General features: G+C 33.6%; 1 protein-coding gene across 1 annotated transcript; it reads right to left on the bottom strand.

Annotated features, from left to right (window-relative positions):
• Positions 1 to 3,840: 3,840 nt before the first annotated feature.
• Positions 3,841 to 11,015, bottom strand: LOC113760814 (guanosine deaminase-like). Its single transcript, XM_027303547.1, has 5 exons — positions 10,834 to 11,015; positions 10,355 to 10,414; positions 8,897 to 9,087; positions 4,553 to 4,657; positions 3,841 to 4,455 (listed from the first exon to the last, which is right to left on the bottom strand). The coding sequence occupies exons 1-5, from the start codon at positions 10,847 to 10,849 to the stop codon at positions 4,267 to 4,269; spliced, it is 561 nt and encodes a 186-aa protein (XP_027159348.1). The 5' UTR covers positions 10,850 to 11,015; the 3' UTR covers positions 3,841 to 4,266.
• Positions 11,016 to 19,201: the final 8,186 nt, after the last annotated feature.

Genomic DNA, 19,201 nt, shown 5'->3' with positions numbered 1-19,201 from the left:
TCTTAAAAGTGGTGAGTAGAAATTTCAAATTTAAATTGCAATTTATTAGCATGATTATAAAATTCTAGTTAAGACCCATTAATTAGATGTCATTATTATACAATTTAATAAATAAATTATTATCAAAAGAGAAATGTCACAAATATTGAATAGGTTCATATGGTGAAATCATATAGATATAGATATATATATATATGGGTTTAAAATAAAATTGTTACGTGTACAATTACGATTAGCTTATTTAGGTGAAATTAGATAGAAATATATTACATGATATTCATACTGTTCAGATAAAATCAAATAGGTATATATATGGGTTTAAAGAAAAAAAGCTATTCGTACATATGATCAATTACGGATGAAAATTTTCATTTTGAAAAATATGAAGGATCAAAAAATTTATTTTGTGAAATGTGAAGGACTATGAATCAAAATATGTAAAATTTGATTTGACAAATTTACTTTTCAAAAATGATCACATACAAGTCGCGTGGTGGATTCCGACAAAAAACTAATTAGAAACCTAGGTAGGAACCAAATTTGATCAATGTGAATTTGTAAAAGATGTAAAATTACACTTTTAAAAGTGAGGGATTAAAAAAGTTATTTTGCAAAATGTAAGGAACATTTTGAACGATTTTCCCAAAGGAAAAGTGATTCCAAGTTTTGCTTTTCATAATCAAAAGTGACGGTGCAAACGAGTTGAGTCGATTCCGAGTAATACTATGTTCGAGTTTGAACTCAACTTGATTTAGCACTGTTTGAGATCGAGTTCGACTCAGAGTTTGAAATTCTACATATTCAATTTGATTCGTTAAGATTTCTGATATGCTCGAGTATCAACCTCCAGCCTGATCGAGCTCGATTTGAAAATGAGGTATTTTGAAAATTTACAAAAACTTAGTCCTTATATATGTAATTTACTATATATATATGTATGTATATATACACACATATACATATATTATAAATATATTTTTTACATATATAACACTTGTTGCTCGATAAGACTTGACAAGCTATCAAACTTAACTAAAAACGATCCATACTCGACTTGTTTGACTAAACGAATCGCTCAAGATTGACTCAAACTCGGTCAATGCCGAGTCAAGTCAATTGTTTGATCGATCAGTTCACAAGCTACTCGATTCGTTTGTATCCCTAATGCAAACTGCAAAGTAGTGTTGATGGTAAGAGCCAAAAACTCAAAGCTATAACTAATTAAAAGCAGTAAATGGAATTTTTTTTTGGGGCATTTTTCCTTTTTTATGAATTATATTAGGCACATTAACGAACTTTTGCCCACTATTACATGTCTTTGTCATTGAATTTCAAAAGTTGTCTATAGGTTGTTATTGCTTTTTTTTTGGACATATAAATTTTGCCACATTATTAATAAAAAAGAATAACTTTTTTATACACCGTTAGTGTATATTATATTTTACACTATCAGATTTAAATCATATCACATAACATGAGTTTAAATTTGATTCAAATCATTATGTAGCATATAATCAAAATAGTTAGTATAAAAAGATCACTACACTGTTAGTGTATAAAAAATTAATCCTAACGAAAATGCCATAAAAATTCGGCCTTGTGAGATTTTGCTAAGTTCTATGGCCACTCCAAATCTTGAGGACGCTATAAAACTATGGCCACTCTAAATCTTGAGAAGTTGGTAAACTCTGCGCTCTATGGCCACTCTAAACCTTGTGAGATGTTGGGAAGAAATGAGTAAATTTAAATCTACTCCTTAATGTTTCAATCTTTTTTCACCCGACTCTCTTTATATGCGCTAGTGCTTTTGACACACCCTATGTGTGTTTATTATAAAAAATTATCAAATTAATTATTTTTACAATAAATTATTGTATGTGGAATCATGTCAGAGCATGTATTTTTTTTTTCAAAAGTTATAAAACTACTCTTTTTCATTATTTAGGAAGTTATTACTTTTTAAAATCATGGTAAAGAAGAAAAAAGAGGATATGAGTTGGATTGCAAATGTATCAAATCACTTATGAGCGCTCGTGAGCCAGCTCGGTCAAAATTCGACTCGAACTCGACCAACATCTAGCTTGAGTTCGAGCTTGCAAGCCACTTGATTATACATATATGCAAATATATATATATATATATTATTTTTATTTTTATTAAGTAAAATAACATATATATCCTACTATTTTATTAATTTTTAGAAAAATTACTATTTTATTCATTTTTTAAAACAAAATACTCCCTCCATCCCATAAAATTTGTCATTTTTGGGAGAATGTGCAATTTATGTATAGTAATATTAATAGGAAAGAGCAGTTTTACTTTCTTTTTATACCTTAGCAGCGGGACATCTTTTATTTGATGTATTAATAATTCTGAGGAATAAGTGGTGGGTCACATAAAGGTAAAGATAAAATTTCATTGAACAAAATGGATTGACTTTTGTAAGATAATAATTAATTTGGGACAAGAAAAAGTGACAAATATGACAAATTTATGGGATGGAGAGAGTAATTATTTTTTATTTTTTTAAACTCGAGTAAGCTTGAATTCAGGCTTAACTTAATTCGAATCTGAGGTCAAACTTGAGTTCGAATTTTACATTGAGAGACGTCAAACTCGAACTTGAACTTGGTAAGATTGAATCGAAACTTGGCTGGACTTATTTGCAGCTCTGGATGTGGATAGTTGATAAAGAAAAAGATGGAATTTGAGTACTTTGAAAACTAACTTCAGAGGGAATTTTTGGTATAACATTAAATGACATAGCTAGGGGTAATGACGAGCCAGCTTTTATCAAAATGCATTTATTCCTATGGCACCTCAGAGTGAAATAACCATGTCCTTCAGATGCCTCTCTGCAATATGTGCCTGAGAAGCTCCGAATACAACTCTTTCTGACTTGTTAAACTGTGATTTGTCTGCAAATTGCTTCTGTCTTCGCGAGCTCCAAATTTGTTTGGCGGCTACTAATATGTACTGATTAGTTTGGTTAAAGATGTCACTATTCTTTGTGAAAGTACTGATTTCCCAAAGATTTGAGTTCATCTAAAAGTTAGCATGAAATAGACTACAGTTCGCCGAGCTTCCTATTGCTATTTTTGCTCCTGGTTCAAATATGATTTTTTTTTTCCTGATCCAACTTGATTTGCTGCCCAAATTAAACTTTTTACCATGCATTTCATCTGTATCACTATTGTAGAAGTTTTATTTCAATCAGGAGTAACTACTAAACATACCTAGTAGTTAATCTAGAATCAATAGAAAAGCTCCGCGTGAACATATAAAGATCCCACTTGCTAATTCACATATTAAGTAAGTCCCTTTGACATGTTAAATTAAATCAAGTGAAATCCTTATATGTCCACTTAAAACACTTTCACTAGTTCAAGAATTACTACACATGCCTTTCAGTCGCTCCCAACATAAAATTTTCCATCACTATTGGATGTTGCAGGCACTTAGAGTTCAATTCTTGTTCTCAACACGGCCAACATGAGCTAGAAGCTTCCTTCGTGACCCCCGAAACTTCTTCATAGTGGCTTTCTTCCATGCCTCATTTTAGAGGGATCGAATTGTATCCGAAGAACAAGGTGGCGATCATTTCCTAATAATTGCTGTACCTCACAAGTTACATTAATTGGTTGACCAATAGTATCTCGACCTTTAACTACATGTAAGTATCATGTGTTCAAGACGTCCGTTCCACTTGCTACAATGCAACCGACAGCTTACGAGTAAACTTACCTTTGCTTGTTTGTCTGCAAAGTAGTTTAAACGAATTGTTAAAGGCACAAGGTTTATAAACTTTTAACGAGTCAAGAAGATGAAGTACATTGGTAAAATGGGAATAGTTGCTACATTTCTATGTATTTTCCAGAAGTGTCATCTCCTGAAGTTTCAAGACTGAATCTCATATCTCATCATGAAAACTGGATACCTTGAAGGAAATTGAGCACATACACACGGACCTTTCCGGGATACCAATCTACTGAACACAGAGTGAAGGACATTCATCATAAATATCTCCACCTTTCACAATTTAACATAATGAAAAATCAACGAACTGGGACTCTCGAACTTGAGGAAGAAACAAATATAAATATAAACACTTGTTAAGGAAATAACAAGGTAACGGCAGTTCCCGTGGACATTGTTCAACAATGTAGAGATCATTGAAACAATGAACGCTAGAAGCTACTTTATGAGCAAACGTGAATCGTTCCAAAGCATCCATATCAGCGATCACAGATTTCAACATTTTCCTCAGTAGATAGGAAATTTGGCCTTTGTTTTCTCGAAGACTTGCTCTGCAATACGGGATGCATTACCATCTGCTCTCTTGATCTCCAAATGTGCCTTTTGGTAAAAACCAGTACCTCTTAGGGCATCAGCGATAAAATCATCAAACCCAATGGCAATGGCAGCTTCAGCTTTGGCACCATAAACCAGTCTCTGCATAAAGTGTGTCAAAACACAGGAATTAGAATAAAAGGGCCTAAATGTAAATCATGAACCCACCAGGAAAGATGACATGAAAAGAGAAAAGAACCTTAATTCTAGAAAGGTGGATTGCACCAAAGCACATGGGGCAAGGCTCACAAGAAGCATACATCTCGCAATCTGAGAGCTCAATTTTGTTGAGCTTTTTGCATGCCTGAACAAGTAGTATCCAACATGAGAATGGCCAAGCAGCAGCTTTGAGTAGTATACTTAGGGAAAATGGCCAATTTCGTCCCTAAACTTTTTTTCCTAATGCCAATGTTGTCCCTAAATTTCGTTTCTTACCAATTTGATACTTGAATTTATTTTGCAATTCCAATTAAGGACCTTCGCAGTGGCACCACTACCTAAAACCAATCTTTTTCCTAATTGACTAATTAAATAGGGGTATTATGGAAATGTCCCTTACGAGACTATAATAAAACAAGTAAATCGTATAAAAAACCACCAGATAAAACTTTTAAATTGTGTAAAAAATCACCAGATAAACATTTTTAAAGTTTACTCGTGGTTTTTTATACGATTTAGTTGATTTATTACAGTCCCATTTGTGGCGTTCCCAACATAACCCCAATTTAGTTAGTCAATTAGGAGCCAGATCGATTTTAGGTGGTGGCGCTGCCACGGAGATCCTTAATTGGAACTGCAAAATGAGTTAACGTATCAAATTGGCTAAGAATAAAAGTTAGGGACTAAGTCAGCACTAGTAAAAAAGTTTAGCGATGAAATTGGTCATTTTCCTGCACAAATACCATTGCAACCATGGAACTCCAGCAATTCCAAGAAGAAATATGACATAAAAAGAAAAACATGAAAAATCCATTCGAAATTAACATTTAAGGAAGAAATGAAGAATCAATCTAACTGAAGCATCTAATGCTTGACTAGTACATTCTTCCATACCATTTGCAGGGAAGTGGAAGCAATTGCAAACACGTATTATGTGCATGGCATGCTATGCATGTGCTCTTACAAATGAGTAAAAAGACTATTCTAGATTAAACTCTATCATTCAAATCTTAAAGTAAATAGACAAAATTGCATGCCTGTGTAAAATGTAGCATTGTCCAAATGTACCACTCAAAGCATGGCCAAAGCTGAATCTAAAAGACTAAAATACTCCAACAATTTCACGTTTGATCAGCAGTATGTTAATTTTGAAAAGTTGCATGCTAAGTACACAGGCCATCACCCCTCCACCCTCTAAAGCTAAAGAAACAGAAAAAGGACAAGGGATTCCATAATTGATGGAGAAAAGACAGCAAGGGACCACCTTCAATGAACAAATTGTCCGCCAAATATAATAACATAACAAAGACTTCAATCAGAAGTTCTACGATTCTATGTTTGTTATTATAGGAGCGTATAGTGAGTACAAACATTTACTGAAAAGAGGTTTATCTATGCACCAGTCACGTCCCTTTGCATCATCAGCAAGAGCAAATTATCATCATGACATTACTATTTTGGGCAGCCAAATGGAGAAAAACTACGCAAAATTACTAAATTGCAAATGAATATTTCTACCAATCATCCTAGCTTAAAGATCATATTATCTCTGCATTCCTATAATTTAAATTTGAGATTGTCAAACATAAATGGTCACATTCATCCAAGCTGCCTAAGCTCAAGTATGGTTAATATTTTAATACTTTAGCTTCCAAGCTGTCATCATTAACTCAAAAACATTATAAGAATTCTGATAAAAGACAATACCAGAAATGCTTAACATTCAGGAATTGATAAGATATCGGATCTGGGACAATGGTCAGAGAGCATTCTAAATTTCAAAGACTATTAGCTCTGTACAGATCTCAATCTTCAAGATTCATTGTTATTGTTTGTGAGCCACTGAAGAAAAATGTTAGGCAGGGAACTAAAATCTTTCTGGCAAAAGAAGTTTAAAGACCAAAATTCACGTGGACATTGTTATATGTCACTATCCAACATTTCTCAGTTTAAAATCATTTCCCCAGATGCTCCCGATGCTTCTCAGTTTTGACCTGTTTCTGATGGGTCAGGCCTATCCTACTTTTCAGAGGAAACAAATGAGAGTAAATTGACCATGTGTTTTCAGACTGCACTCTCCTATACCTAAATCATATAATAAATAGGTAATAGACGTGTAAGTACACTTCATTGCCACATACTTCTATTAGCTTAGATTAAATCTTAAGTCTTTAATGGGTTCTGTACTTACTTCAGCTTTATAGGCAGTTTTAACTTTATCGCCTGACTTTGCTTTTAAAACTTCTACCTCAGTGAAGTTTGAGATAAAGTTTGAATCCAAGCTCCCTGCGGAAGTTTGTAGGGAACACTACTTTTGGCCATATTTAGTACCTAAAGCTTTAACCAACAACAAAGAGTAAGCTTGTCATCAGATTACGTATCCATAGTCTATAGACAGCATTTACTGGATCTGCCACTTGCAAAGTTTTTACCAACTTAATGTCTCACAAGCTCATGGGCCATCTTTACATGCAATTTCCAGGATTGCAGATCATATTATATTTTGAAAGAACGCATAAAATACTTGACACCCTAAATGCAACTTATATGTGTTAAAAACAAAATCAATCATCCAGGGTAAGAAAACGATTATCAACTCCCAGCATGATACATCCTTCTACAAGAAAAGGACATCTGCAAGATGCTCGCTTCAAAATTCTGCTTCTGGTTGAAAGGGAGGGGTTGTTGACGTGATACACTTTGGTCTAATCACTTTCATAGTTCTATATCTAAATTGGTACACAATGACTCACTGATCATCAGACAACTACTTATATTTCTATTTCAATTGCAGGTTGGGCACATTAATACAGGTTGTATTGCATGGCCATCACATTGATGCAAAACTCAATGTAGGGGGTCCATTTTGGTACAAGGCCAGTTGATTGTTTTCCTGAGACTTTCTAACATGCGTATTCATCATTGGAAACAGGATAGAGGTGTCAAAAAAATTTCACATATGTCCAACCAATTATTCATGTTTGCTGAGTTGCTAGCACTGCCTAGAATTCACAGTAGTAATTAAGTCTATCCAGTAAAAGCACATGGCTATTGTAAGCTAAAGAATTGAGAGTAATCCACACAATTTTATCATGAAACACAAAAGTCTCTGAAAATTTGATCTGAAAAAAGAAATTCCACCACTCCAAGTGACAGCGAATTTCTCCAAATATTGTTAATATACCAAAACATCAGAAAAGTGGTGTTCTGTAGGAGTGTGTTCTGAAATAAGGGTCGCTGCAATTGAGAAAATCGGCATACAGAAAATCCAATTTGTTTTTGCCTTTTTTCTTTTATGCTAGAATGCAGCTTAACAAATTTTTTAAAAAAAAATGCTTCCAGTCTGTCAAAATGCAGCATCCGAAAATGGATGCGGCGAGACATGATTGACTGTTGATCAAATTTGATCAGTGGTTGGTTCTTAAAGTTGCACAAAAAAATTTTTCTTTTTGAATTGTGAATGCTGCAAATAACAAATCGGCGTAGAAAAAATTTTGGAAGTGTCAGAACGCCGCATTCAAAATGGATGCGACAAAATATGATTGACCATTGATCAAATGTGATCAACAGTAGGTTTTTAAACTTAAGCAAATTTTTTTAAAGTTGCATGAGGCGACTGCAGACAGCTAACGTCGCTGCATGCTGCGACCATGAAAGTTTTTAAAATTTTGGATGCGGCGACTAACTTGTCTTGTCTGGGATTTGGTTATATTTTCAATTAATAGGTGTCATACAGTAGAAGGAGGACGTTAAGAGAAAAGGCATTTTGGTGAGAATTTAGAAGTGGTGCATGGGGTTGGCAACCTTGCCAAATTGTTTCACATTTTGCTGCTTCCCAAGTAGAAATGGTGCGTGCGGTGGGCCTCCATCATCCACCACCATTAGAGGACTAGGAACACATCCACATAGTCACACACCATCATACATGTATACAAATTTATGTTTCAATGAGGCTTCTAGCCAAGTCTTATGCATACTTCACAATTTTTTTCTTCAATTATCTTAGTTTTTTTTCATATAAGAGGATCAAAAGTAACATTCTACCTATTCTTTATTGAATTAAAATCGAGACTTATAAGTATACTGCATTGGAGAAAAATTTAATTAGCTAAAAATTGATTCCCTTTTTCTTCTCTTTATTTATCAAGAAATAGAATTAGAGGCATGAGTGAGTGATTGAAAAAGAGGGAGAGAGAGGTGTGTTGCATTAAAAAGAGGAAATGCATTAAGTAGTGTGATTGTAGTTTATGCTGCTGTGGTTGCTTCCTGCAATAATTCCACCTGTCTCAACGTTAGGTGATTGTTTCTTGGGGAGATCATTCGTGCTTCAATGAATTGGAAGAGTACAAAAGCAAAGATAAATGTCACAGAAATTATATCTAACCTCTCTGATTGCTGTGACCTCTGCATGTGCAGTAGGGTCCATGCCTTCTAAAACCATGTTGTGACAGCGCACAACAATTTCATCGTTGCGAACAACTACTGCACCAAATGGTCCGCCATGTCCACACTCTACCCCTTTATAAGCTTCTTCCACTGCTCTTGTTAAGAATTTATGGTCTCTATCCTGTACAGCTGATCAGAAATAACATACCCATCATGAAGCTAGCCTACCCACCAGCTACTATAACAGTCATGTTTCGAAATCAAAATCTAGGCTACCTTAGTAGATTCAAATGGAATTTGACCATTTCACCAATAAATGTACATGGAAAAGATAACGATCAATTAAATCTGTAGTTTGTTATCAGAGGTGGCTCAACAAGAACAGGAGGAATAGGAGTTACGAAGTGGTCTGGAATGAACTCAGAACTAGTCTTACAGGTTAGTGTCAAAATTAATTAAGGTTGAACTTCACTAGAGTAGCATTATCTGTAAGAAAATGTGAATTGCAAACTGACAAGGCAAGGTTCAGTTTTCACTTCCACGGCCTGGGTCAACCTATTTAATCACAACAGATTCACCTTGTAATCAAATTAAGAATCCAGTGTTAATGCTATTCTATGTTTTCTTTTCCCTTCAAGGAACTTAAATATGGTCAGAAGATGCTCAGACTTATCTTTAACTAAAAACACTTGAACTACATATCCAGATCAGCTTCTGAACACATTTCTGGAAAAAGTTTCCAAAGATATCCAAATCACTAAGTTATATCAACATAGAAAACTCAAGCAACATATTACAGATCTCAAGCAGCTTAAATGTTGAATGCTTCTGAAAGGTTTTGGATGATGGTGTTGTAGTTAAATCTGCTTACCTCAATAATGAGAACTAGTTCAAACATATTTATTTCAATTTTCTGAGAAATTGGGATAAGCAATGTACAGCCAACGTCTCATTTGTTTATACAAGAAAAGATCATGAATGTTCAATATCAAAACTTCTACAAAGAAGGAGAAACAACTGATACAAAATTAAAACTGGTTCAGAACTGAGCCTATCAAATAGCTGGTTGGTGAAATATTGGATACAAATTTCAAAGGGGGAGTTTGCAAGTAAAGACCTGAATCCTATCAAAACAATGCTCGAGCTTAAGCAGCGGACACACTATTAACTGATACCATAGAGAATAGCAAAAAGAGACCAGAAGCACTAATTCAGGATAATGGCTGAAAAATTGAAGAGGAAAAGCTGATACAGCTTGAAAGTTTCAAAATCACATTACGAGATATATCTATACAAGGGAAAAAAAGAAAAAAAGAAAAAAAAGAACCTGTTTAACTGTTTCTTTACCATATTCCAATGGCCTCAACCTACAGATCTATATCAAAAACACCTTTTGGTACTAAAAAGATTGACTTGATTTTGGACGTTATCAAAGTAAACGAGCCAATGTTATTACCTTCCTGATGGCCAGCAAATGCAGAAGCAACAGAAATAGTTCCATCCTTTGCCTCAACAACTGAAAGTGACAATGACCAAAATTCCAAAGAACAAACTGAAGTCAATAAACTTCAGGTAGCAATCAGAAATTCAGATAAATCGCAAAGCATAAGCAAGATAGTAAAAGCCAATGATCGTGTCGAGTTTTCGACAGTCTCTTAGTAAACCATGATAGAAAAACGGCCAACTTAAAAAAAAATGAAGTGACCCCAATTGACTTTTCGTCGGTGCTGGAATTCGCACATAAGATCCAAGATTCTTGCAGACAATTATGGCACCGACAAACAGAAGTATCATTAATATTCATAGAACCAACTAAATCATCAGTTCATTCGCTACATCAAACTCCAAACAACCAATCAAACATAATCCCGAAAACATCAGTAATTCCACCAATCAATCCAAGAAATTTATCTCATTGCCTATTCTGTGGCTTACCATTGGCTTCTTCCATTGTGAAGATGAAAATTGAGACGAATATACTCAAAATCAATGGACTTCAAGAAATGGGTTCTTTCCTTTCGTGATTTAAAGAAAAGGTTCGAATGAGAAGATAAAATATATAGGAAAGCGATGACATTTGTAAAGGAAGATTTGGTAACATAATAAAGCAAAATAAACGTGGACGCAAAGGAGCACGAGGAGAGAAGGTCGGCCACGTATTTATGAATATTTATTTATATACATAAATGCTGAGTAGGGTGTGAGAAAGGGATAAGTAAGTGGTTGAGAAAATAAGGGATAAGAAGAGGGACTCTGCGAAAAGAAAACGTGGACAAAATGGGATCTTGATAGGATTCCAAGCTTTGCTATTGGTTTATTTGGATAGTGTATTATTTGAAATATTATTTGGAATAATTACTGTAACATTTTTTACGATGTGATATATGTGAGATAAGAAAGTGGTTGAGAATTATAAAAAAGTGGGTTGAAAAATGTATTTATGATGCAAACGAAATATTATTTGGGATAATTTCATTATCCAAAGCGGTGAGCTGAAACAAATAGAAAATGGAATTTTTTTTTCTTGGGGAATAGTCTTTTTTTTTTTTGGGGAATAATTTTTTTAAAAATTTTTTGGGGAATTATATTAAGCACATTAGCAAACTTTTGCCCACTATAACATGTCTGTTATTAAACTTCAAAAGTTATTTATAGGTTGTTATTACGTTAATTATAGTTACGATTTAGACCCTACTTGATAATCCAATTGAACATTTAAATTTAACAAGTTCAGATCTTAACATATTCAGACGTGTTTGAAACTAAAAATAGAACATCTAAATTAATTAATATAGTATACACTCAAATATATCAAATTTAATATTTAATAATTTAATGTATTCAAATTTCAGAAACTTTGAATTTTAATTTTCAAATTTCAATTTTATCAAATATGGTCTTAGTGTAACGATAGTTACTTTTAATGGAATTAGACAAAAGCCACACAAACTACTCAACTCTTTACTTTGAAAGGCATAAAATAATCATTTACCCAATTAAGCCCTCACAAGGCAGGGCAACAAAAATCTTATATTTGTCTTTAGCAAATAAATTGTCTTTAGCAAACCTCAAAAGTCAAAACAATACATTGACCAGGCAATTGCCCTTCAACTTCATAAACTTCATAATTTCCACGGCAAAAGAAACCAGAAAATACTATCAAAAGTAGTATAATAGTCTCAGAGTGACGTTATTTACACTCCTATTATGTCATTTATACTCCATTTTCATTTTGATAAAATCATATTATCCCTGCTCCAACTTCTTATCCTACCGTAATTGGATGACCAACTCTAGTAAAGTTAGCTCGTGAGTAAGGAAAAATAATTAAGGTAGGGATAATATGGTCTCATCAAAATGAAAACGGGATATTAAAAGTGCATATAACATAATAGGAGTGTGAATAACATCATCCACAATCCCCCTCAATCTAATTTGGAAAAACAAATATTCCTTAGTATACTAACTGATAATGGAAAATATATTTTCAATTTCAAAAATTTCACAGCTTTGATCTTGATCCCTGGCAAGTGTCTTCTAATAATGCGAATTAATATAGGTAATTTAGAAGAAAGTACAGTCATTCAATTTCAATTCTTCCTTATAATTCAAATGGAATTATGTTGATGGTTCAAATTCAAATGGAATTTCATAGGCAATAAGTTCAATATGGTACAACTTCAATATTTTATAACCAACTATAAGTAGTTTTTATCCCATGCACTTGCACAGGTTATTTTTTTAGTTTAACATATAATCAAATTAAATCTAAAAAAAAAATGATATTCATTTAGTAGATAAAATTTATAATCTCTTCAAAGAGTGTAATTATCAAAAAGGAGTTTGCAACATTGAAGAGGATATGCAAAAATTAAAAATTACAGATGTTTTATACATTGGACAAATATACTAAACAAAAGCATATAATGATTAATTTGTTTAAGTTCTCTAATCTAAATATACTAAACAAAAGCATATAATGATTAATTAATCAATTTTCTTGAATAAGAAAACAAAGATTCTTCTTAAATAGTTCATTTGCACAATCGTTTGCTTTTTGTATCATTATTGTAATTTGCGTAGATGTAGGCCAAAAAAGAAAAAAGAAAAAAGGCTTATTGCTTATACAGAACAAAATTTTCAAGCTATAAAAGTATAAAAGAAGGGGAAAAAGTATAATAACAACCCAAAATACTTAAGGACAATTCTTGAAATGCCAACAATTTTCAAAATAGTTTACACTGCCCCATCAAGTGACCAATAGCTAAACTAATGAAGAAGTTATTGTGTTAACAGTAAGGAAAAGCAAAATCCCAAACATTTCCTCATCAAAGAAAGCGAAAGTGAAAGATCAGCCTTGAAAACGTCATAAAATGCAAGTATAATGTTCTTTTTTCTTATATTTTTCCTCCTATTTACGCAATACCTTTAAGGGTAAAACCCCCTCCCCCTTATATAGAAAAGCCTCAAGTAGTTTCAAAATGTACAGTACGATATTTCATATTTTAAACTAAATTGTAAGGGTGATGAAATTCGATAAAATTAATGGGAAGGATGAAATGAGAAAAATGGCTCGATAAAACTAAGCAAATTCAGTTGAAGAAAATCATTTGTTTCATTCTTTCAAAACTAACGAAGAGAGAGAGAGAGAGAGAGAGAGAGAGAGAGAGAGAGACTTTCTAGAGAGAGAGAGCACAAATCAAGTGAAAGAACAACTTACGATCTGAATCAATCAAGAAGAGCGAAGAAAAAGATGACAAGGCGAAAATTTCTTCCATAAAATTGAAAGCAAATAGATATGTATGTCATAATTCGTTTATGTTAGTTAGGGTTTGGAGTTAGTAATTGTGATTTGCTGATTTGATTTTCAATATTTAAAACTAAAAATTTATTTACTTAAATAAGATAAGATCTTTGGGTGTTGACCACAGAAAAGTCATGATTTTGTGAGTTTGGGTACTGTTATGATGGATTTAAAGTTGATATTATCTTAATTTTATTCCATTTTTAGGAAGATTTGTTTGTGTTTGAGCATGACTCTGCTAATGGTTGATTGTTTATGTTGACTATGAATCATGTAAATAATTTGTGAAAGTTCCCTTTCTCATAGGATCTATACGTATTTGAGTACGATTCAAATAATTGTCACAAGTTGATATTTAATAAAGAGTTGTGTGTCAAAGTTCTAAATTTCTATACCTATAACTGTCATATGAAGTAGTGGTGATAGTGGTCCAAAATCCCTTGTTATTAAAACTGATTGAATTTATACTTCTCTGTTTATTTGGCATTCTGCGTTTCAATGACTAAGACATATTAGTTGGGGTACTAAAACATGTTTATTATATTACTTGAAATATTCCACAAAAGAAGACAATTCTGAGAGAAAAGTATTCCACGGAAAAAGACAGCTCTGAGAAAAAAAGTAAACATACATATGTATTTTGATGAGAGATTTAGAGAATTTCCTACCCTCCACTACACAAAAAGCCATATGGCCGTCTTTATAGACAGAGTTGAAGACCAAATCTCCATAATTAGCTTTTGTAGAATGTTTAAGAAATTGGATAAGCATGCAAGAGTGACCTTTTGATTTTGTGCCCCCAATAGTTGACTTAAATGGTGGCCTACATCCAATTAGGGACAACAATGATGTTAAATTGATGAATAAAAGCATATTGAGAAATGGCAACAAGGATAATTTGTACTTGCAATGGGGATGAGCCTTTTGAAAAGTCAGTAAGTCACCAGAACATGGTGGGGACATTGTGCTGGAGCCGAATTCAATAAATACTGCCCACCGTGCTAGAGCCGAATTCAACAAATATTGCCTCAACATCAAAAAATAAAGTTTTTGACATCAATGATGGTGGGGTACATAACATCACAACAGCTAAAAAGAAGTCAACTACTACTGATGATAGGGTTAGTAACACCGCAACAAAAAAGACAACAACTCCTAATGATGATAGGGTTAGTAACACCGCAACAAAAAAGACAACAACTCCTAATGATGATGATCTTGAATGGTTGAAGGATGGGTTGGAGACAATAGAGCATGAGGATATTTTTGCAACCAAGAAAGATGTGGATAAATACAACAAACCAGAAGGCAGATCCACTTTACATTCCAAGCATTTTCAACCTTATCATGTGTTTTCTTTTCATGCAAAGCCAACTGTGAAGAGCCTTGCCATAAATGGAAGTGCTAAGAAAAAGAAGTCCAATAAAAGCAAGCTGTCTGAAAGGCTTGATGCTATTGGAGAAATTCCACGTCACATTTCATCTCAGATTCCATCTTAGAATCTATCTCAATTTGCATACTAGCAAATTCCATCGCAACTGAGGGTGAAAATCTTGATGAAAAATCAAAAGTAGAAGGTGGAGCTTCAGGTATGCAAGAAGAGAATTGGCAGGAACCAATGGTTTTAGATGAAGAGTTGCTGGGCAAGTGTGGATCTGATGGTGAAACCCAGCAAGAATGCCTTGGCTTTAACCCTAAGGTAGAGTTTAGAAAGCCACATTTTGAGTTGAAGGTTGGGCATAAGTTTTCCAATTTTGAAGTGTTTAGACGTGTTGGTAGAATGATTGGTCAGAGAGGAATATGAGATTAATTGGGTAAAAAACTACTCGAAAAATATCATTGCCAAGTGTGCAAAGGGCTATTTTTGAAGGATTCGTGCAACATCAATCCAAGGTGAAACTACCTTTTAGATCAAATCATTGAGTAAGCATGTTTGTGCTAGAGGTTACAACAACAAGCATACATCAGCCAAATATTTGAGTATGAAATACCAAGACAAGATGAGAGGTGACCCAAAGTGTAGCCTAATTGGGTTTCAGAATGATATTAGAAAACTTATGATTAATGTTTCCATTGTGAAGATATGCAGAGCTAAGAGAAAGGCAAAAAATGACATGTTTGGCACAGACATGGAGCAATATCAATACCTTTGGAGTTATGTAGCAACAATCCGAGAGACAAATCCTGGTAGCACTGTCAAACTTAAGCTTGTTATGCCTACAGATGGTACAAATAGGACATTTGAAAGATTGTATTATTGCTTTCATACCTGCAAGCAGGGGTTTCTCAATGGCTGCAGACCAATAATTGGTCTTGATGGGAATTTTTTGAAGTCTACATTTGGTGGTCAACTGTTATCAACAGTTGGCAGAGATGGCAACAACAACATGATTGCAATAGCAGTAGCAGTGGTAGAAGTAGAGAGGTATGACTCATGGAAGTAATTCTTGGAACTACTAATGGTTGATCTTGGATTGGGTATGGAAAACATGCCTTAGACATTCATCTCAGATATACAGAAAGGGTTGGTCCATGTAGTGAACGAATTATTGTCAAATTTTGAACACAAGTTCTGCTTGAGGCAAAGGTACCAAAATTTCAGGCAAAAGTTCAAAGAAAAGGAGCTGAAAGACTTGTTCTGTTCTGGGCAACTGCAAGTGTTTGGAATGAAATGGACTGGAAATCGGCAATGAATACCCTTGAAAGATCTCGCAAGGATGTAGTTGAATGGCTGCAAAAAAGCCCCGCAACTTTATGGAGCCAGTCACATTTTAGACAAAGTGGCAAATATGATATTCTGGTGAATAACCTATGCGAGTCATTCATAACTAAATTTTAGAAGCAAGAAAGCTACTATCATAGGGATGCTTGAGTGGATCTGAAGAAGGCTGATGCAAAGAATTCAAGTTAAGAAGTCTGGAATGCAAAAATTTCAAGGAAAATTTTGTCCTAACATTGCAGAAAAGATTGCCAAAAATATAAAGTTTAGTTGGCTATGTATTCCTACATGGGATGATAAGACCCAATAAAGCTGAATCAAATTTAGCAATTGATTCATTTTTTTTCCTCAGCAATAGTGCCCCTATAACTAGTTGTCCATCAAGAAGAGGGAACTAGCACTACTAAACCTGTTCAGAAAACAAGCTGTAGGTCTAAAAAATAGTATACACTGCCAACAATTGCGAGTGTGGCAAAAACTATGCTTGGCAGACAATCTGTATCTCAGTTCAATTACGTGCATTGGATTTCTAAATTATAGATGCATCTTTCATTCAGCATCTTAGCTTGTTTTTTTGATTTCCTCTTTAATTGTAGCCTGTGGGTGGTAGTAAGAAAGGATGTAACAAGGTTGCTGACACAACTACACCAACAAAAAGCGCCCGATTTCCTACTATTTCTGATGTTTTATACAACCTAAGGGCCAAGAAAGCAAGATCTGAACAGTTGTAGTTCACTTAGCATAGAAGCTTTATGGTTGTGTTTAGGACAAACTTTTTATTTGTTAAAAAACTTTTGTGTAGTTTTTTGAGGCAGCTTGTGCTTCCATGCCAAAACTTTTGGATAGTTTTTAAGGCTTGTTTATGCTTCCTGGGAAGCTTTTGTCAACTTTACTTGGAAACGTTATAGTTGATAGGAAACTTTTGCCTACTTATTGACTATTTTAATAGACAAATATGATTAAGGGCTCCAAATATATTCCACAATGGTGGTGGATTTAGTTGATGTAAGTGTTTTTGCTTAGATCTTGATGTAGATTACCTTTTCAATTGCTTGTTAAGATACATATGTTTTTGGCAGGCCATTTCCAAAAAAACCAAAAGAATAAGATACACATTTTCATGGACAAAACAAACCACCAACTTGCTTCATTTTCATTCATAAGAAAACCATTGTCTTATTTTGTAGACATCATCTGATCATCATCATCAGAAGCAAAAGCGAAAAAACAGATACCATTAGACAATAGCTAACTAGTGCTTTTAAGTTCTTGACTTCATTATTCAATGTCATGCACGGCAAATGTTCTTCAATAGTTGGCCTCCCAATAGAGTTTTCCCTAGTCTGTTCATCTCTATAAATAGGATAACACCATGACCAAAAGTCACATTCATCCCATTCACACACAAAATACAACATCCCTTTCGATGGCTCCCCGGACTCGACAATTTTCACCTTTGCCTTTCTTCGACACTCACAAATCTTGTATTGGTATCGTAGATCCCTAGCTCCGCTACCTCCTCAAGAGGTTGAGGAAGACACGAGCAAATTTTTTCCTAGTACAGTTTCCCTTCATCAGTAGATAGAAGCCCAATTTTATTTCCAATATTCTTACTTTAAACCATAATAAGAACAGTTTGTTAGCAAAAATGCAAAATTAAAACTTTTTACCTTGGCCAAGATTGTGTACCAATTCGGTGGTTTACTTTATCCCTCAAGAAGCATTATCTTCCTCTTTAATTGGGTGGTAATTTGATCTATCCAAAAGGCTAGTTGGATTTCTCTCATTCAAGAAGCTACTTGGATTTCTCTACACAAATGTCGGATTTTGACTTCACTGGGAATTTTATTGGGTGCTAAGGAGTAGAATGGAAATATTTGCTAAAAATTAGGTATAAAAAATTTGTTTTTAGGTTTCACTATGTCATTTCTATTAATTTTACAGGATATCGTCACCTTTACAATTTAGTTTAAAATATGGGTACCATTTTGTACGTTTTAAAACTATGAGGGGCTTTTTGTGTATTAGTTTAACCCCATGGAGTTTTTTTATTTTTTACCCTACCTTTAATCTTAGGAATCAAATTCTTCTTACTACCAAAAAAATATAAAAAAAAGAAAAAAGGTATGAATGTACTGTGACATGAATATCCCACAAGGTGAAAACAAAAAAAAAAATTAGCACAAAAAATTCCATCAAGCACTAACATGACCATGTTCATAAATGTGCAACGAGGTTTCTATGTGATGTGAAGCAATTGCAACAAAGAAATTTATAACAATAAATTAACATTCCTTATACAGAAAGAAAAAAAAATTCTCATGGACAATGTATTTAACTAATTGAAAGGTTACTTGTTCAAATCAAATCCTCTTGGCTAAATCAAAAGTAGAATATATGCTACTTTTGAAGTCCTACATATGAAATCAAAAAATGACAATAATCCATATTATAAAGTAAAATAAGTATATTAGTGAAGAAGTGAAGAATATCTGCATTCATCCAATTAGTAAACCAAAACCAACAGAGAAGCATTGAAATCCCAAGAATAATGGATGTTACATGATAAAAAAATCTTAAAAAGTTAGGCAAAATTTTCTATCTAGATTCTAAGTAAACATAAATATTTGTACGCATTGGATTTCAAGATGAAATGGGTTGACGTATTTTTATTCTGATACTGCGTACATATTACACGTGGCACTATTGCATTTGTCGTGTCAAATTTTTTGCGATGGAAAAAAAAAGGTGTTTACAAAAGATATGATTTTTACCTAAAA

This window comes from Coffea eugenioides, chromosome 2, assembly GCF_003713205.1.
Source record: "Coffea eugenioides isolate CCC68of chromosome 2, Ceug_1.0, whole genome shotgun sequence".
Taxonomy (NCBI): Eukaryota; Viridiplantae; Streptophyta; class Magnoliopsida; order Gentianales; family Rubiaceae; genus Coffea; species Coffea eugenioides.
This window is presented reverse-complemented; position numbering and strand designations above follow the sequence as displayed.

Excerpts from the sequence above, each read along its gene's own strand:
- LOC113760814 (XM_027303547.1), bottom strand. Across the intron at positions 9,088-10,354 it reads ATTTGCTGGCCATCAGGAAG|CTGTACAGGATAGAGACCAT; the intron begins GTAATAACATTG and ends ATTTCTGATCAG. Across the intron at positions 4,456-4,552 it reads TCCACCTTTCTAGAATTAAG|AGACTGGTTTATGGTGCCAA; the intron begins GTTCTTTTCTCT and ends CACTTTATGCAG.